At 36.9% G+C, this 21,695-nt stretch overlaps 1 protein-coding gene across 2 annotated transcripts in view; it reads right to left on the reverse strand.

Moving 5' to 3' along the window:
• The window catches only part of fstl5 (follistatin-like 5), a 339,290-nt gene that overhangs the window by 133,151 nt on the left and 184,444 nt on the right, over positions 1–21,695 (reverse strand). For both annotated transcript variants that reach the window (XM_030146006.1, XM_030146007.1), the window contains exon 6: positions 21,105–21,225. In XM_030146006.1, the coding sequence (XP_030001866.1) occupies positions 21,105–21,225 (121 nt within the window). The remainder of the gene's footprint in view (positions 1–21,104; positions 21,226–21,695) is intronic.

Consider the following 21,695-nt stretch of genomic DNA (forward strand, 5'->3'; position numbering starts at 1 on the left):
CGACAATGCTTGTGGTATTTTTTTTGCGGATTCTAAACATTTTGCATCCATACACATATTGTTTCAAGAAATATCTGCATTCAGGTGGAAACTGTAAAACGTGTAATACATATGCCACATCTATAGGTGGCACTGTATACAAACACACAGAGCTGCAGGATACACTAAAATCCCAGAAAAATGTAGTGAGCATGCGCATGAAGTTATGTCCAGGGATTTCTTCTTCTGGTCACTTCGTACTTTAGCGTCATCGTTTCCATAAAGTGGTGTTTTGTCTATCCAGCAATGTGAGGGCGACGTTGTGAGATTTTTCTGCTCTGGGACTTGTCCTCCAAAAATGTGATTTCAGGGCACCGACAACACCAGTGTCATGTGGATGAAAGTCCTATAATGATATTAAACTTCTGCAGACTGACATCATTTCGTTGTCGTGTGAATGTGGCATATACTCCATATATCACCACAGCACTGAGACAACAAGAGGCTAATGAGTTCATGGAACAGTATCCATGATTGGCTCTGTGGCAACAAAATGTCCTTACTGCTTATTGTCACAGGACAAATGCTAACACTTGATTGGTTCTGTAGCAATAGACAAAGCAATATTTCATGCCCAAGTACTGTGGCAGTAGCCATTGCTTTATTTAATAAAACACATTTCTTCCTGACATATCTACTGTAATTGTTGATAAGAGGCTTCACTGTTAGTCTTTCATAATACTTTACAAAGTTTACTGTTCTACAGAGCCAGTAGGTTAGCATTTAGCATTAACTCACCTCTGATTACTCAGGCTTTTGAAGTTCTGGCCTTTTTGTCCAAATATGGCCACTTCTGGCTTCAAAAACCAAGTATCATGACAACAAAATCACAAACTATTTGCTTCAAAATGTGAGTTCAGAAACCAATGTGTGACATCATGATTCCTCCGTCTGCTAATTATCTACAGTCTATAGTTGGCTAGATGTAACTGATGATGTACTTTCCTGTCATGCTGTTATCAGGGATGAATCAAGACACAGTAACATTTATAAAACAAAATATATGTGATGAAATGTATCTCAGACAAACTCGCTCTTGATGGTCATTTCTGTAAATATCACATGCATCTTTAACTAGATGACATGTTGATGGAAGATATTCTGCTCAGTAAACTTCTCGAAGTGCACTAAGGACACTGAAAACCATCCTCAGAGATTCTCCTTAGAGGGAAATTTAAACCAGACATGTCAGGGACGCATAAGTGCATTTGTTCATTGAATCCACAGAGACACTGAGCTGTGTGTCCTCAGAACCATCTGTCCTGTCAGCAGCACAGCTCCCAAAAAGATGTGCTGACAGCGGCCAAGCAATGGGTATTAAACAAGTCAGTAACAGCAATTCAATGGGTGAAAAATAGCAAAAAAGTGTCTGCAGAATTCACACAGGACAAGTGTTTGTAATTTTTAAAGAAAGTATTTAAACCTCCTGCTCTGTTAGACATTTTCATTAAACTACTGATAACGTCTAAACTCTGGTCTTTCATTTACCTTTGTAATCAAGAAAGTCACAACATTATCAAACAAGAAAAGCACTCGGAGAGCGCAGACCTCCGCCAAGGCAGATCAGTGGGCCCCCGTGGCCCCCCCACCCCCAATCACTACCAAAATTTAATCATTTCTTCCTTGTGCCAGTATCAACATTTCCTGAAAATATCATGAAAATCTGTCCATAACTTTTTGAGTTATCTTGCTAACAAACAAACAAACACGCATGCACACAAACACACAAAGCAAAGCGATCACAATACCCCCTGGCGGAGGTAATTATAATAGCCTCAACTGTAACTTATTGAGATAATAAGTAAGACAAAAAGAAAACCTTTGAAAACATTAACCCATAAAAACCCAAACATCCACCACTGACCAAAACAATTCTCTGATCCAAAATGTTTAATACCTCTTGATCCACTTATCCTATCAATACATGTAAATAACTGGCATAAAATGCAGTTTGCATCTTTTCATGGTCATCAGATATGACCCATTTGGACATTCAGATGCACCGTAGTTACCATGGAAACACTGTCATCTTCTACAACATCGATTCACCAGGAAAACCCATGGAGGTGGATCAGTGAGAGTGGATGGAGACAAGTGGTTTTTGTTCAGTTAATGATACATTTTACTGGAAAAGTCACTTTTTCTTCAGTTTTCTCTGTTTTTATATAATAACCTTCAACTTTTCATTTGGATTTTTTAGGAACATCTACATGATCAGTAAATTAAATATAGGAAAATTCTTTATTTTCACTTAAAAATTTAATTCAGAGTATAATATTTAATTAAATGGTGACAAAGTGACACTGGGTCTTTATGGGTTAATGACAACAACAATCCCTACATGTTTCATAGTTGAAATAGATAATTAAAAGAAAAAATGAGCTATACTTGTTCTGTGCGATTGGCAGACATTAATAACACTTCCTAAAACAGACTGCAGGTGTGAACATGCCCTTTTCAAACTTATGCATCTTCTACCCAGCAATTATATTTTCTCTAAATTGTCTCATTTAAATACTATGGGATAATGTATTTTGAGCAGTTGAGAAGTAAAAGTAGTTTAGAGCTGAAGTTTTAATAAGGTTTATATAACCTTTCTGCACATTGCCTATAGCAATGACAGTTACCACATGCAAGTTCTTATTATTAGTGACCAGCCAAACTCTGCTGCTAAGTGCTGGAGATGATTTTGCTTTGATTTTCCTACTCTGCAGCATAAGGTCAAACATGCCTTAAATTTCACTATAAACTATTAAATAACTTTAACTTTCTTTAGTGATAGTCTAAGCTCGAACTTGTGGACAACATTGAAATAATCCAGTTTATGTGAAATACATGAGGAGCCAGTATCAAAGAAACGCTTCAACCTTGTCAGAGTTTGATCAAAGTACTATTATCTATTATTTATACTGTATCTAATACCATTGTAATAGGAGGCTCTTTTACATATCAATCGAATAGAAAAAAAGTGCTCTGAGTGCTGTGTGTGGTTCAACATAAAAACATATTATTATTTCAAAATAAACTACAGTAGCAAGTACACACCTCAGTCTTTAACTGCTTTTAAGTTACTCTGTTACTTTCAAAGCAGCTGCATTAGAGCAGCTTTCAACTCAAGGCCCAAAAATATTTCAATACCCAAATTTACAAAACATGTCATTGTCCACATTTCTACTGACTCACTTCAACCATTTTGTCTTGGAGGGAAAGGTGCAATATATAGATAAGGTGTAACACATAACTGTGATTATGCTGACTTCAATATTTTGTGACTGTGTTTTGTCACTGTATGTGTCCGAATGTGAATGTAGCAACGTGTAGCACTGTTGTACAAAACAAATTTCTCGCATTCGACAATAAAGTTTATCCTGATCCTGATCAAAACCATACTGAACAAGTGGTGCCAGGCACAATAAACCCCGCCCTTTGCATGTAATGTATCTTATTTTGGCATCGATCCAGCTGATGTCATCATGTCTATGCATGTGCTGATGTCAGCATATCAACTGCCTCTATATATGTTCCAAGTTTGAAGTAAGTTGAAACAAATGTGATGTTTCTATAGACATTTGAAATTTCACCCATTATATTATAAGTAAATGGGAGAAGAGAAAACAATTGAAAAATTCATAAAAAATTTGAACTTTCACATACTTATCCCAAAATGTAACCACATCTACTCTGGGTCACTGGCAATGTATAAACCCAATTTGGTATAAATTCAACCTATAGTTTTGCTGCTACAGACATTTGAAATTGTGCTCATTATAAGTAAATGGGGAAAAAAAATTAAAAATTTAAAAAAATTCATAAAGATTTTGAACTTTGATCTACTTTTCCCAAAATGTAATCTATTCTGGGTCACTGACAACCTATAAATCCAGTTTGGTATGAATTCAACCAATGGTTTTGATGCTAGACTGTTAACAAACAAACAAACAAACAAACCGAACCAAAAACAACACCCCTCGCCTCCCCTTCCCATATTTGCTGAAACATGGATGTCGACCATACATGAAACAAACACTTCAAATGAACACAAACACACAGACACATCTGATTGACATTTCCATGGTCAAAATACTGTTTGGAACTCTCCTCTGTATCATACTCTTCCCGTTGCTTCCTTTACATTGTTTTCATCTTGTGTTGGTTTACCCTTTTATGCCTCTTTTATGTCATCCCCAGCTTGTTATGTTTTTACTGCTTTCAAAAGGCTTTTGTGAGGTCAACATACAGCTCGCCACAAAACTCTTCTGTTTTAATAAGGAAAATAAATGCACATACCATATTATTAGCATTTTACTCTGGCAAAGGACAACCCAATAAAAAGAACCCCACAGCCCATTATAGGTCCCAACCCTAAATTTAGTAGCACAATAATAGAGTCACTGAAATATATTATAAAGATTTGTTTGCTGTATCTCTTTCTTTTACTGTTTTGCAGAGCAGCATTGATCCTTTTGGGCATTGAGTTCAAGAGTTGCACTGGTATTTCTTGCACTTCTACTCTTCTATGATAACTTATGTATGAAAACCAGTTGTTAGTTCACTTCGAGTTTCATGATATTCCACAAGTGTTTGATTGGGTTCAGACGTCAGAGGCCATCTTCTTCAAAACATTGTACACAGGGGAAACCATCAATTACTCTGAACTCTCAAGTATCAGCAGCACTCATGCAGCCCCAAAATAATAGAATAAAATTGAATAGAATAGGCTTTATTGTTATTACATCAGTTGCGTAATGAAACTGTGGTCTCTACTAGCGACAGTGCACTTAAATCTAAATAACAACACAATGAAATACAGACATATGGGTCTTTCTATGAAACTGGCTTCATTTTATTGTCTGCTTTTTAGACCCAATAATAAAAGACAAATTTACACATATTTTCCCCCACGATGTACCTAATGATGACCTCAGATAAATGCAAAAAAACATATATTCCTGCTCTGAGCCATCCCAAAATTAATGAATTTTTAATCAAAAATTGGGGCCAAAAATAGGACCAAGACTGGGACAGGAAAAGCTGCCTAGGTGTCAGTGCATTTGATCTTGAAAACATCCCTTGAAATGGTCTTATATATTGCTATAAATAAAGACACAGTGTTAAATTTGATGATCCTAGTGGTTTTTCTAATCCAGACGTGCAGGTTTTTCATGAATCTCAGTCTCATTCCATTTTTTGTGTGTAACCCATCGTGTCCACTGGCGTTACATGCAGAACCTGCTCATTTAAACACATATTAATCGCCAGTGATTTTGCGACAGCGGTCATTTTTGTGAAACAATCTGCCTTGCATATTTACTCGAATTCCCAAAATGTACCTGTGAGAGAATAAAAATATATTTGAAAACATAGTAGCGCATAATTTTCATGTCCTTTTTACCGTGTTACATGCAGATTTTTGTATTTTAAAAAATATATTAAAAATTTTAAAAAAAAAGTGTGTTATATATGGAAAAATAGTTTGTCTTTTATCTCAGTAAATGTTTATTTTTAAAATAGACCCAAAGTGCTTCCAAACTTGCTTCATAACATTAGTCTACATCTGGTTTCGAATTTTTAGCCCCCATGTCCTGTTTTTAAATTGTCTCAAAATTTGATTTGATTTGATCTATGTCTGCTTTATGTGAAGCACTTTGTAACATGTTGTTTTAAAAAGTGCTATATAAACCAAACTTTACTTACTTACTTACTTACTTACCAGTTTTATAGAAGCACCCATATATATATATATATATATATATATATATATATATATATATATATATATATATATATATATATATATATATATATATAGTGTGTGTGTGTGTGTGTGTGTGTGCAATTGAAATATGTGCAAATTAGAATTGCAGATATACTGTATGAAAGGGTAAAATTAAAAAATATATATAAAAGTAGTAGAAAAATGTGCAGATGTAACAGTGTAAACATACATGTAAACATACATGTGCCAGACATGAGGCATAGTCTCTGTGGGTTATTACACATTAAATTATGGTATGGAAACTCTATTTAAGAGCTGAATTCCACCATCACTGTCATCACTCAAACCAGACCACTGCTGTTTGAAGAAGTGGCCTCGTCTGTTGCCTGATCTGAGCCTCATCCAGCACTTGTGGGATGCCATGAAAAATTAATGGGAGGAACATCAGGTGTCCAACGTCAGCAGCTCAGAAAGGTCATGACAGAAGAGTAGAAGAACATCCCAGCAAAGACTTGTGCAACTCTGTGAAACCAGTGCCCGGTAGGATGAAGGTTCTATGTAAGGCTCTGTTCTATATAAACAATATAAACAAATCAGAGAATACACAATATACAATATATTTCAGGTCAGTGCCTCTAATAAAACTGCTTGGGAACAGTGAAATAATTAAATAAATACAAAGGGGATAGTCGCTTGTGGGAGCTACTGTAAATACAGTGCTTTCTTTCGTTGTCTACTTAAAAAGAAGAGCAACCATCCCCTGAGAACTGTTGAGGAAATTGGCCCATGTACTTCAGTTGAGGATCACGTCGAATTAAAAAACCAATTCAGCTTCTTTTAAATCTCTCTAATACATTCCGCAGATAGAGGAGTCACATGTTGGGAAATGAACCGTGCATTATGAAACCATTTTAACATTACTTCTCACTGCCTGTGAATGGAATTCTCAGCAGGGGTTTGACGAGTAAAAGCCTGACTATCCATTAATTGTGGTTGTGCCATGGGTGCTGAGTAACACCAGTCTCACATAAATGGAAGAAGTCTTCCCTCGAGTAGGCCCAGCAATTGGTTTGGAGGTATAATTTTAATCTTCACAGAAGTAGAAAATGAAAGTCAACTAATTTTCTTGCTTGGCAAACTTGCTGCAAATCTAGGGCTTATATTAGACTGACAAAAGATACATAAGAGCAAAACGAAACAAAAAAGTAAAAAAAATATATTTCTTTCAGTCACAGCTCTGGTGTTCCTTACATGTTGGGTAATAAAACTATATTTATACAGTTGCGGAAACAATTATTAGACCACCCTTGTTTTCTTCAGTTTCTTATTCATTTTAATGTCTGGTACCTTTCACATTATTCCAAGTACATAATAAGCACATTTAAGTATTCATATCTTCATTAGATTCCTTCAAAACACAGAGTTGCTGTTCAAGTAAGATGAGAGCGATACAGCTTGTATAGTCGTGGAAAAAAAATATTAGAACACTCTTTGTTTTCTTCAATTTCTTGTTCATTTTAATGCACTAAAGGCACATTTGTTTGGACACATATATCATGATAACAACAAAAAAGCTCATAAGAGTGTAATTTCAGAGCTGATATCTATCCATTTTCCATGGTTTTCTTGATAATAACCAAAATCACTTCAGTTCTTGCATCAATAGCTATGGCATTGTACTGCCAAAAACAGTGCTTTTAGGCATTCCATGTTTTCTTTTCTGTCTGTTTCAGTCACATCATACACACAGGAGTTATTACTTGATTGCATAACCATTGTTTTTGATGACTTTTGATGGTCTAATAATTTTTTCCGCAACTGTATACATTTTTTTTTTTTTTTTTTTTTAAGAAAAGATCTGCTTCAGAGATTAAATGTGCTGAATGACAAAAGTGCTGGTTTGCTGATGATTTCAAGGTATAGGATGAAGTGTTATAACACACATATATATTGGTTTATGTACATTTATACAATAGATTTATAACCATTCTTTTTGATGACTTTTGATGGTCTAATAATTTTTTTCCCGCAACTGTATGTACCAGCAATGGACACTTAATCAATTTGAGTAAAGAAAATTGTTTGATGCAATGTTCAATTAAATATATAAAATGCAAACTGCCATGACAGAACAAAACGAACATGCAAAACTCTGATGCATGAGCAAACCTCCAGCATTGTCCTTCTGTGCGTCATAGACAGATAATCACACGCCCTGATAATGGAGTGTGCTACGAGTGTTCGGCTGTACCGTCACTGTGAAAAGTAATAGCAATCTGCCAGTGAAACATGACTAACCCACAGCTGACGGCGTTATATGTAATCTATACTGGGAAATATCACACAGGCTTATTGAGTTATAGCTAAGCCGGCTAACTGCGGTAGTCGACATGACAGCAACATTACTTACTGTTTATAAGAGCCACAAAAGCCCATAAAGGAGCGAGCAATAGGTATGAATACACAACTAAAGACCATCCCAGAAACACAGACTGACAAGCTATCAGCCGCTCCCCAGACTGAACAACATCATAAGAAAAAGCACAAACCCTTAATATAGTGCGGTGCATTCACAGTTCTATGTTAGAGTTGGAAAACTCAGACTAAGTACGACTTTAATTTGGATTACATTTCCAATTAAATAGGGGTCTGTTAAGGTTATTCTGTATCGTCACATCAGTTAAAACTATGGTGAATGAGCTCATGACCCACTGACAATATCACATTAACCCATAAAAACAGTCACAGGCGACCGAAACCATCCACTGATCTAAACTGTTTCATACCTGTTGATCCATTAATCCTGTCAATACATGTAAACAATTGGTGTAAAATGCAGTTTGTCATCTTTTCATGATCATCAGATATGACCCATTTGGACGTTCAGAGGCTCCGTAGTTACAGTGGAAACATCATCAACTTCTACAACATTGATTCACCAGTAAAACCCATGGGCTGAATCCCAATTCACCCCTTGGCCCCTACCCCTCTGTTTTGTGCGCACACGTGAAGTGGTAATGTTGTCCTGATTCTCAATTAGGCGGAGGGGAAGGGCTAGGGTGGTGCTGTATAGCCCTTGAAACGAAATATTCCAGAACCACACTACGAACGGAAGGGTAGGAGAAATTTCCCATAATTCTGTTCGAATCATCGGCAAGATGGAGGTAAACACAGCCAAAAAGTGCAGCAGTGTGATGAAAGAAACACACAAATGTACGCATTTTCTTCATAAACAACTTAATCATTTGATCAACCATTTAATGCCATTTCAATGTGTTATAGATCGCATTTCTGCAGTTTATAGTTGATAGCCGTAAAAAGATTACCAAAGCCCATGCAACAGAGATGGTTACAGCTGCTGACAGCATGGTGAATACTTTCAGAAACAAAGTTGTCGTATCTGTTTATAGCAGCATTGATGACTGCTGCTGATGTAACAGGTCACGAAAGGTTGTTCCATTTCACAGGGGAATGTTTCAACCCCTAACCCTTGCAGCTCCATTTCAAGGGGTAGTGCCAAGTGCAAGAGCCAAGGAGTAGGGGTAAGGGGAACGGCCAAGGGGTGAATGGGGATTGGGCCATGGAGTTGGATCAATGACAGTGAATGGAAACACAGGATTTATGTTCAGTTAATGATAGATTTTACTGAAAAAGTCACTTTTTTCTGCAGTTTTCTCTGTTTTTGATATAATAACCCTCAACTTTAATCTGAGGTTTTTTGAACATTTTCATGATCCGTAAATTAAATATAGGAAAATACCTGATTTATACTGATAAAATGCAAAATACAGAGGATAATATTATAAATAATGGTCATAAATAACTTAAGAAATGTTAGATATCATACAAATTTCATTTGGGAACCGACACAAAAGTAGCACTGGGTCTTTATGGGTTAAAGTCCGTCCTTTTACAGTTTTATGATCCGGGTGTCTCTGGTAATGTTCCCACACAAAAAAAAAAAAAAAAGAAAAAAATCATCATCTGTGAACAGTAGTGACGTATCTTCCATCACCATAGGGACCAGTGACCGGTTACTGAGTCCATGTCAGACCTGAACAGACAAAGAGGCAGATGGAGGCAATGTGCGTATTAATGGCTACCAAAGTATATTGACTTTATAGTGAGTAATTATCACATTTTTACCTCCACCAGGGAGGTTGTGCAGTGCAGTGTTATAGGCTTATTTCGCCAAATGCAGACACATAATGAGCCAAAAGACTTCCCATCTGTTTTCACTCGCAGGCAGAGTCTCAACTTTTCCTCTCCATCATTGAGGAGGGAGGTGAAGGCCCATGTTCCCTCTTACCCACTGTGAAGTCCTGATCCAGGACAGTGACAGGTGACATGGTTTAGTGTTACCTGCCAAACTGTGATGCAGCTGTTCTAAAGTGAACAGACATGTTCTCTGCAGACAAACGTTTAACACTCCCAGAACACTGCAGTTTTGGAGTTCTTAACCTCACTGCTACTTTTGTGGCAGTTCCAAAATATTTTTTTCTCAATATATACATTTTCTTAACTGGTTTATCACCATTTATTATAATATTATTGTCTGTAGTTTTGTGTTTTTTCAGTGAACATCAGGTTTACCATACTTAATTTACTGCTCATGTCGATGTTCATAAAAGCTCAGATTAAAGTTGAGGGTTATACTTTTTCAGCAAATAAATCACTGACTGAACACAAAAACATGTTTCTCCATCCGCTGTCATTGATCCAACTCCATGGGTTTTACTGGTGAATCAATGTTGTTGAAGATGACAGTGTTTCCACGTTCACTACAGAGCCTCTGAACGTCCAAATGGCTCATATCTGATGACCATGAAAACATGACAAACTGTATTTTACAACAATTATTTGCATATATTGATAGGATTAATGGATCGACAGGTAACTTTGTTAGCCTGTGTTCCTTGATAAGTAAAACAGTTGAATATTTTTTTCTCCTGGTCTTTGTTCAACTTCAGGTCATTAATAATGTTCAGTAATAACTGATGTTGTTGTGACCTCAAAACAAAAACAATCTGTAGTTTAATGTATAGACTGTGTCCCTCCCCTGCAGTAAGAGCCCACTGTAATGCAAACTCTGTAATGTGACAAATTTATCAACAATTCTGCACATCCACCCAACCAATATATCACTTATTCATTCATTCATTCATTCATTCATTTTCTGAACTGCTTAATCCTCAAGATGGTTGTAGGGATGCTGGAGCCCAGTCACCAATTCAATACATCATTTAGAATAATTTAATTTGTCAAATCCAATACTTAAATTACACGATTGATTGACATATGCAGATGAATAATGAATTAAATCTTTAAAAACATTGCTATTAGTTTGCGGACAGTGAAGCAGTGACCTGATGTGAATATAAAGTACACACATTCTCCCCTGAAAATATTGTCAATTTTTACTTTTTGCCTTGTAAAATCTATACATCAATAAAGTGAGGGATCATATTATAGTTTATCTTTGTGTCCCATCAGTCCTTTAGGTCTCTAACAGCCACTCTAAGGTTTCTGGCCTCAGCAGAAATCAAAGAACTGTATCTCCTGGCTGTGTGTTCTGTCAGAAGGTGTCAGAGTTCAGATCAATATCTTCGCACCCAAGAAACAACAAGCAGGGTGAGATACATCCTACAACGCAGCACACACAGCTTTACCAATTTACTTAATAGAAGAGTACAATTAAGGTCACTGCAGAACTAATATTTCAACTTCATTTGTAAACACAAACCTTTTAGAACTACGAGAGCAGAAATACTACAATAGTGTTTAACCGTTTATGGGGAAAGTGACTATTTTTGGTCATTTCTGCACATATTACAAGACAGCAACAGTTACTGAGGACAGTGAGTCAACAATCTCAGCTCCAATGTGGTCTCCAGGGTCTGTAAGGTCCACCTCTGCATGAACAGTAAGTGGACCTGCTTTGTTAGGTACCATGAAGTAATGGTACTAATGTAAGGAATGATGTTCAAAGGGTTAATGTGGATGTGGACAGGGGTCTGGACCAGCACTTATGTTGGTCTAATGTTCTAAAAGTGATGTTCTAGTGTTGTAAAAATACATCTTCCTTTCACATTATGCATTTTTTCTTGTCTTTATATATATATATATATATATATATATATATATATATACTTATTTGATTTTTTTTTTTTGGTCACATAAGGGCAAGGAACCAAATACGGTAACTTCATTGACCTTGATTTTTGATTGATTGATTTTTTTTTTTACTTATTATTTATTAGAGACAGAGACATTCAGTGTACAGTCGTAAGACTTACACTGTACATACTCAAAAGACAACAAACTGAAAGTGTCACATCAGATCTAGACACAAACAAACAAACACACAAAACAAAATAAAACAAAAACTACCAGGTCTTGTTCTTTTGACTCAAAACATTATGAGCAACACAGGTGACCATCTCCTTGGGAGTTTCTCCCTCTGGAGTCTTAAATTATGAGTTCTAGCCTCCATTCTATAGAGTTCTCATACATGGTCTTTTCATGACTAGAATGCTGGAACATTTGCTGTCAACCAGTTGACAGTGATACCCTTAATTGCTGCTGCCAAGAGGATGTGAAGTAGATATATATTATCTCTACATTCAAAGCCCTCAGGGATGGCTCCTAGCAAAGCAAACGAGGGCTCCTTAGGTATGTGTATTTAGAATATGTCGAACAGTACCGTGTAGATGTCATCCCAGTATTTTTTAAGCTGACTGTAAGACCAGAAGGTCTCCCCACACTTCCTCCAGCAAAAAGTCAAAATACGTCTTCCTTTCACGTTATGTGTTTTTTCTTGTATTTTTATATACATACTTGTTTATTTTATTTTTTTATTTTTTTTATTTTTTTTTGCCACATACGGGCAAGGAACCAAATGTGGTAACTTCATTGTCCTTGATTTTCTACATGACAATAGAATAAAATAGATCTTTATTGTCACTGTCACAGGAACAATGAAAATCAGTTTAGCAGCTCAGTTCAATTTAGCAGCAAAACACTTAGTGCAAAAGGGACTGAATAAGAAAAATAAAATAAAATAAAAATATCACAGAGTATTAAGGAAAAGTAGGACTGTGCAAGGGCTTCAGAATAAAATATTAATACACATGGGCTGCTAAAGTAATGCTAGAACTCCATGACGATAAAACATTTTGAAAAATTTCATAAAAGTAATGAAATCTTCTTAGGTCCGCCAGTAACACACTTGAAATGTTGAATTTCAGAGAATTTGAGTGCTCTATAAAGGGTTAAAGCTCTTATAAGGGATGATACCCCTAACATGCACTGTAATCCTTCTGTGTATAGACCAAAGAGTGTTTCTGGGGGCGACAGGGATGAGATTTAAGCCAACAAACTACCTTAAGGGAGCATTTGGACAGAGGATTCTCTACAAACTGCAGCACATTCATTTTCTGTGCAGCCTGTGAAGCAGAATACCCAGACACTTAGAGGATGCATTTCGTAGGTGTACCCAAACTAACCACATTTAAAGTGTGTGCAGCACAGGCAAAGCTTTGTGATTGTCCAGCCAACTTCAAGAGGCTTAAAAGAACATTGGCACAAGGACGAAGTGTGGGACTCTGGTAAAAGCACTGAAAATACCACCAACTTGGCTAATGGTAACCCACCCTGTAGACCTGTACCCTGTGTTTATCACTTGCAGCTCTCAGTTATACTCCACAGTAAGTCCAAAATCAGCTGAACAATAGCCCAGACAGAATTTTTGTATTCAGGTGAAGATATTACTTGAGGCAAACTGCAAGCGTGACCTTTTCCTAAGTTTATTCGGTGGTGATGACAGATATTGGCTCATCTTCTGCAAGTCTTCCTCCTAACACCGACTGCACAAAATGAGTTTAACCATCCTACTTTGGCAGTGGAAAGCTGCAGAGAAAAAAGAAAGCAACGCAATCAATATAGTCCAATATATTGACCACTGGTGACCAAAAGCATCTACTGATGTAAAATGTTTAATGACTATTGATCCATTAATCCTATCAATACATGTCATTAAGTGGTGTAAAATAGTTTGTCGTCTTTTCATGGTCATCAGATATGACCTGTGTGGACGTTCAGAGGCTCCGTAGTTAACATAGAAACACTGTCAACTTCTACAACATTGATTCACCAGTAAAACCCATGGAGTTGGATCAATGACAGTGGATGGACACAGTTGTTTTTGTGTTCAGTTAATGATTTATTTACTGAAAAACTACATTTTTCTTCAGCTTTCTCTGTTTTTGAGATAATAACCCTCAACTTTAATCTGAGCTTTTATGAGCATTTACATGATCAGTGAATTAAATATAGGAAAATACTTGATGTTCACTAAAAAAATACAAAACAAAGAAGATGGTATTACAGTAAATGGTGATAAATCACTTATGAAAGGTTAAATAGAGAAAAATTACCATCTATGGCACTAACACTGTGCTAATATAGTGTTTAGGTAGGTGTCAGTATACAAGACTACATACGCTGTATAAAATTCTGCATAACAGTGAAATATGAATAAGAATGTGAACATAGTAAGAAGACATGTTGCAGCGTTAATGCAGGAAAACAGATGTTTCTGATTTGCACAGAACATACAGGGTTACCTGCAAATATTGAAATGCATTACTGATGCTACTATACTATACTAAAGCTAAGACACAGCTAACTCATTTATCACTTTTCTTAAACATTGTTCCAGCTGACATTTAAACCTGTTGTAGAGCACTGGATTCATTAAATATTTAGGCTCTAAAATGTGACAGAGCAACAGACTCCTGTCTCAACTGCCAATACCTGATGTTTAAGAGTGACAGCTCACACCCCGATGTATTATGACACTCTCCTACCACAAGTTAATGACACATTATGATAGATGACACCTTATCTGTTTACCCGTGATGCACTGAGCCATCACTCACCAAATTATTCAACGATGACAAGGGGCTGACTATCAGTAGCGTGGCAGACATCATTCATATCTGTAACATCATCTAATTAAAAGACATCACTTCTGCTAGACACTTTCCTTACTGCAAGCTGAAGCAAATTGATTCTCAACCCCCTTCTAGCCTATGCAAAGCAGTAATGAATAATGCATGGACATTAAAGTCTTATCTTCTGTCCTGACAAACAATGTTGCCATGCTTTCAATATTCCACAAAGGTGTGCAAGGGTCCTTATTAGCAGAGTAGTCAGACAGGTGCCGTTTTCATGGGGAACCATTCTGCATTTACTGCTATTCGTTTCTAAGCTGCTACATAATTCTGGACACACTGGATCAACACATTTACTTTATGACGGGACTCAGTTTACGACAGCGCTTAAGGTATTTGCATAGATTTTAATAGCTGCCACTCACAGATTATGTCAGCAATGAACTGAAGAGTTTAATCTTGTGATGTGTTTTTGGCCTCGGGCGCACTGACCACTGTCTATAAAATAATTTCACAGATTTCCGTCCATGTTGGGCGGCTGTACTGCTGGTCTCAAAACTACAGCTGCCATGTCACAGTGGAGACCTGTAATTACATCATATTAACAGCTGTGCAGGTTTGCCGTAACAAAAAAAGTTGCAGCTCTAAATGCTGTTACACTATTTTACATCTGCATGTGGGAGAACACCAACAGTAATAAAATAGATTGGCCATGCTCAGTAAATCTGATTGACCAGTGCATTTTAGTCTGTTCAATAACACAATAAAAGTAATGCATTTTCCAATTAGCATTTAGTTCCCAATGCAAATTTTATAGATGATGCCGAATGATTATTAGCATTAGGGTAAAGTACATGTTATTGCAGCAGTGTGATGTGGTGGAGGTGATTTGTAAACTCCCAGCATCTGCTTGACTACAGTCGAGGAAAAAATTATTAGAACATCAGAAGTCATTAAAAACAATGGTTATGCAATCAAGTATTAACTCCTGTGTGTATCATGTGACTGAAACAGACAGAAAAGAAAACATGGAATGTCTAAAGGCACTGTTTTTGGCAGTACAGTGTAGGGCTGCACGATATCGGAAAAAAATGACATTGTGATTTTTTTTTTTAACCCTGTGATATATATTGCAAAATGAAAAAAATACTCAGAGGATATAATAGCTGTGTGGTGCCGGGTCAAACAATGATCAAATTAGTTGTGTTTCCTCTCGTTGTGTTGACACAGAACACATGTTTCAGTATCATCCTTCTTGTAACTGACATAATTCCAGATAACTGACGTTGCTTTTCTTTTTGGCACCAAGTCTTCATTTACGGTGATGTTCTCTTGTTCGTTGCTCATTTTTCAATGTTGTTACCAGTGACTCACTCCAAACTGATTAAGAACAGTTGTGATTGGTGGATCTCTGTGTCCAGTGTGTGTCAGGTACCCAGGTTGAACTTAGATGAGAACACATTGAGTTCATTTGCCCCCTACATTGCAGGATCTGTGATGTGACTATTGCGCACACTTACATCGTGATGACAATGCTCAAACAATATATTTTGCAGCTCTAGTACAATACCATAGCTATTGATGTAAGAACTGAAGTGAGTTTGGTTATTATCAAGAAAACCATGGAAAATGGATAGATATCAGCTCTGAAATTAAACTCTTATGAGCTATTTTTGTTGTTATCATATTTGTACAAACAAATGTACCTTTAGTTGTACCAGGCATTAAAATGAACGAGAAATTGAAGAAAACTAGGGTGGTCTAATATTTTATTCCGCGACTGTACATACTGTATTGCTCTCATCTTACTTGAACAGCAACTCTGTGATTTGAAGGAATCTAATGAAGCTATGAATGTTTAAAATGTGCTTATTATGTACTTGGAATAATGTGAAAGGTTCTCTGCTGAACCCTCTTCAACTTCTTTTGGTTTGCTCGCTTGGCACTGACTTACATAACAGATAAATCAGTTCTTTTGAGTAGCTTCTTCTCTTCTGCTTGATGTTTCTCTTGTTAGATGAATAAAGTGTTGTTCTTTTGAAATCAAGTTCCTTATAATATTTAATATACTTGTTAGTCTGCAGACAAGGTGAATTTTCAACCTTATGAGGCTTTTCTTCCTCAGCTCCTCACAAGTGAATTAAGGGTAACCTGTGAAGCATTTGAGCATTTATCAGAGCAAAGTAATTTATTAATATGATGAAGGCATCAGCTACAAACAACAGTAACCTCCATCATTAACATTCAGTTTTGTGTGGAGGTGGGAAACTGAACTTGAATGTTCATTCTGTGGAACTGCAGCTAATGCTATATTATTTTCTTCTTTCTTGCATAAGTTTTGGGCGTAGAAATCTGATTCTATTACATGGTGGATAAACATGACATTACTGACATGACCTGCATTCTGTTAAACCACAGGTCAATGGAATTCATCCAAATTATTGCAATAATTATCCAGTCTTACATGTTTCTAGGCCAGAATTATGCTTGATATTCATCCAGTTTTATGCTTCATGTGTCTAAGTTAGAATTATCCTTCACCTTCATGCAGTTTTACATGTTTCTAAGCCTGAATGGAACTTCTATTTTAGATGTTTTCACATTCTTAGGAAACATCATAACCTTTTTAACCCTTAACAGGTCACTCATAGAAATACTGTGTATTTTAAAATTTCAACCTTATTGGAGGACATCACAAGAGTATTACTTTGGTGATTTTTTTCCCCAATTTTTTTTTAATTGTAATGTAGAAAATCAACATCAATGAAATTATCATATTTGGTTCCTTACCCGTAAGTGGCAATAAATAAATAAATAAATAAAACAAGTGGTTCCAGGCGCAGCAAACTCCGCCCCTTGCACATATTGTAGCTTATTTTATCATTGATCCAGCTGATGTCATCATGTCTGTGTGTGCTGATGTCAGCATATCAATTGCCTCTATATATGTGGCAAGTTTGAAGTAAATTGAAACTAAATTAATGTTCTTTTTATGGTCATTTTAAATTTCGGCTTTTATAAGTAAATGGGAAAAGAAAACAGACTTGAAAAATTAATAAAAAAATTTGAACTTTAACCTACTTTTCTAAAAATGTAACCACATGTATTGTGGGTCACTGGCAATGTATGTATGAATTCAACCAATAGTTTTGCTGCTAGAGTGTTAACAAACAAAGAAACAAACAAACCGAACCAAAAACAATACCCCTTGGCTCTCCTTTGGGGGGCAGGGCAATAAAGAAGAAATTGTAAAAAATACAAGAATTACACATGTAAGGTGAAAGGAACATGTAATTAGAAGATTAAAACATCACTTTTATAACATTAGACCAACATAAGTGCTGATCCAGACCCCTGTCCACATCCACATTCTCCTTTTGAACATCATTCCTTACATTAGTACCATTACTTCATGGTACCTAAAAAAGCAGGTACACTCACTGTTCATTCAGAGGTGGACCTTACAGACCCTGTAGACCACATTGGACCTGAGACTGACTCACTGTAACTGTTGCTGTCACTGTCTTGTAATGTATGCGGAAATTACCAAAAATAGTCACTTGCCCGATTAAGGGTTATATAGCTCTCACTGAATACTTTGTTAACAGACTATGTTAAAATGAACAAAGATGAAACCTGCTCAGAGTTTTGAGGATGGTCTCAGTTAAATAAACTCACAATTTCCAGCAAAGAGACTGGATAAAACAGCACAATCACAGCTAACTCTTGCTAACAAGCTAACTGTTGCTGTTTAATTCCACATTTAGTCGTACTAGAGAAAGAAGAGTAGGGAAGAAAAAAATAAGAAGTTCTAAAAGAAGTTCTACCACAGAGGTTTTCGGTTGAGGAATTAAGTTGGAATCTTGCAATAAAAAAAAAAAAAATACTTGAAAAGTGATGAGGCGGTAGTTCTACTTAGAGCAAGTGAACTCTTCAAGGAAACCCAGCTGTCCCCGATTGGCTGAGGCTCGGTTCTTTTTGTGATTTGCCAGAAGCGGTTTGCTCCCACACATTCACGTATGATGTGGAAGAGGAGATGAGACTCCTTCATTTTGCCATTTGCAGTCTCAGGATTTCATTTTTTTTTTCTTCTTTTCTGTCTGCTCTAAGAAATGCTTTAAATACAAAAGGCAGATGAGATGAAAGTTGATTATGAATTCTCTCCCACTGCTAAATGTGTCGAGCCAGCCAAATGTCAGAGGATATTCTGTCAGAGGATATTGAGCTGACTGAAAATGTCAGACAGGGAGGACTCATGAAAGAGCGCATGAGGAGGAAATAAAGGGGGGAAACTGGAGCATGTGTTGTTGTTATTCAGACATTACAGAGCTCCTGTTATCATTGTGTCACTTAATGAGGGGATGAGGTGAACATGTGACCTGGTTCTTTTGGCACCGGCTCTGTGTTGAACCCTTTTTTTTCATCCCAAAGGATCAAATGTTTGACAATAAAGAAGGCAACAATCTGGAGCTGTGAGTGGGTAAACCCTGGCTGAATATCAAAGACTACTCCAGGTTTACCATCCTCGTAGCTCTGCGATGGAACATATTTGTGTGGAAATGCAACATCGACTGACAGATGAGATGAGATGAGATATCATCCTCAGGTTTTAAAGCAGACTGAAATCTCAGTGTAATTAGAATACAATTTTTAGATGTACATTACGAGGTTGGAATGTGTAAAGGTAGGTTTTTTTCTTTTTTTTTTTTCAGGTTTTATTAATTTATAATGAATGGAAGAAAAAGATGAAGAGGAGGGAAATGAGGTGGAGGGAGAAGGAAAAAAAGGAGGAAAAGGAGGAGAGAGTAGGAGAAGAGGAAAAGAAGAGGAAACAGGATAAGGAGGGAGGAGGAGGAAGAAGCGAAGAAGTGGAAGAAAAGAAGTACAAGACAAATGGGGAGGAAGGAGGAGGTAGAAAAGAAGGAGGCAAAGGAGGAGAGAGCAGAGGAAGAAGAGAGGAAAGAGGAGAAGAAAAAGGAGAGGAGAAGGAGGGAGGAGGAGGAATAAAAGAAGGGGAAGAGAGCAGAAGAATGGGAGGAGGTTTAGAAGAAGATGATGAAAAGAAGCAGAAGACAAAGAAGAGAGGACAGAGGGAGGAGGAGGAAGAATAGAAGTAGGAAAGGAGGACAGAGCAGAAGAAAGATGAAAAAGGAGAGAAGGAGGGTGAGGGAGGAAGAAAAAGGAGGAGAGAGCAGAAGAAAAAGGAGAGAAGAAGGAGGGTGAAGGAGGAAGAAAAGAATAGGAGGAAGAAAAGAAGAAGGGGAAGTGAGCAGAAGAGGCAAAGGAGAACTAGAAGAAAAGAAGTAAAAGATAAACAAGAGGAGGAAGGAGGAGGAAAAGGAGAGAGCAGAAGAAGAAAGAGGAGAAAAAGGAGAGAGAACAAGGGAGAAAAGGTGGAGAGAGCAGAAAGAGGAGAAGAAAAGGAGGAAAAGGAAGAAGAAAATAAGAAGGTGAAGAGAACAGAAGAAGAGGAGGCGAAGGAGAACTAGAAGAAAAAGACAAACAAGAGGAGGAGGAAAAGGAGGAGAGAGCAAGAGAAGAGGAAAAGAAGAGGAAACAGGATAAGGAGGAAGAATAGAAGTAGGAAAGGAGGACTGAGCAGAAGAAAGAGATGAAAAAGGAGAGAAGGAGGGTGAGGGAGGAAGAAAAGGAGGAGAGAGCAGAAGAAAAAGGAGAGAAGAAGGAGGGAGAAAGAGGAAGAAAAGATAGGAGGAAGAAAAGAAGAAGGGGAAGTGAGCAGAAGAGGCGAAGGAGAACTAGAAGAAAAGAAGTAAAAGACAAACAAGAGGAGGAAAAGAAGGAGAGAGCAGAAGAAGAAAGAGGAGAAAAGGGAGAAGAGGAGGAGAGAGCAGAAAGAGAAGAGGAGGGAAAGAGGAGAAAAAGGAGGAAAAGGAAGAAGAAAATAAGAAGGGGAAGAGAATAGAAGAAGTGGAGGTGGAAGAGAACTACAAGAAAAAGACAAACAAGAGGAGGAGGAGGTAGAAAAGAAGGAGGAAAAGTAGGAGAGAACAGAAGAAGGAAGAGGAGAAAAAGGAGAGAAGTAGGGAGGAAAGCAGGAGGAGGAGAAGAACTTGAAGACAAAGAAGAGGAGAAGGTGGGAAGAGGAGGAAGCAGCAGTAATAGTCCCACTGACATCCACAGAACATCAGCAGATACTCCACATACACATGCAGTGGTTTGGAAGCTCCAAACATACAAGAGCGAATTATATATAAAATATTCATGGACTATATTCACACTAGAAGACACTGATCTAAAGTCACATACATCAGGACTAACATAAATGGAAAAAATGGCCTTGAAATAGTCTAAACATTTCTATGTATCAGAATAAAGGGTTTGAACTGCTTTACTCTGAACGTCCTAAAACCTACTCTGAAACCCTTTGGACTCACCAAACGCTGTGTAAAACTCCTCCTTTGTCAGATGCTCGTCGTCGTTGATGTCGTTGTACTTGAGCAGGTCAAACAGTGTGCACTCAGACTTTTCCTTGGTCAAACCCTCTTGTTTGATGACCTTCAATGAAAAAAACATTTCTGTGTAATAATGCTGCGGTCTTCAGGATTCATTGTTGTTCATTTTACTCCTAATATTGTCCAGTATGAACAGAAACACTTCAGAGTTTACAACAAACACTTATATGAATGTCCTGTACAATGAAAACTTCAACCTTCATACACATGTTTCAATGTATTATAGCAACTCTGATAAAGTACAATTCACATTGAACTAGGGTTGTGCAACTTATTGAATTAATCTTTTTTTTTTTGTTTTATTCTGGAACAATGTAGAAAATGGTCTAAATCATAAAATCGAGGTAAGTGTTTCTCCTTGCAGACCTTTCCAGTGCAACAGGAATTCAATTTGCAACCTCATTTTCTTTTAATACATCCACTGCAATTGTTTTTTTCCACTATGTCGCTCCATTTTATTTTACGATACATGCACTTTTTTTTTAACATTGCTGCACATTCACACTTGTAAAT

Source organism: Sphaeramia orbicularis, chromosome 10 (assembly GCF_902148855.1).
Source record: "Sphaeramia orbicularis chromosome 10, fSphaOr1.1, whole genome shotgun sequence".
Classification (NCBI taxonomy): Eukaryota; Metazoa; Chordata; class Actinopteri; order Kurtiformes; family Apogonidae; genus Sphaeramia; species Sphaeramia orbicularis.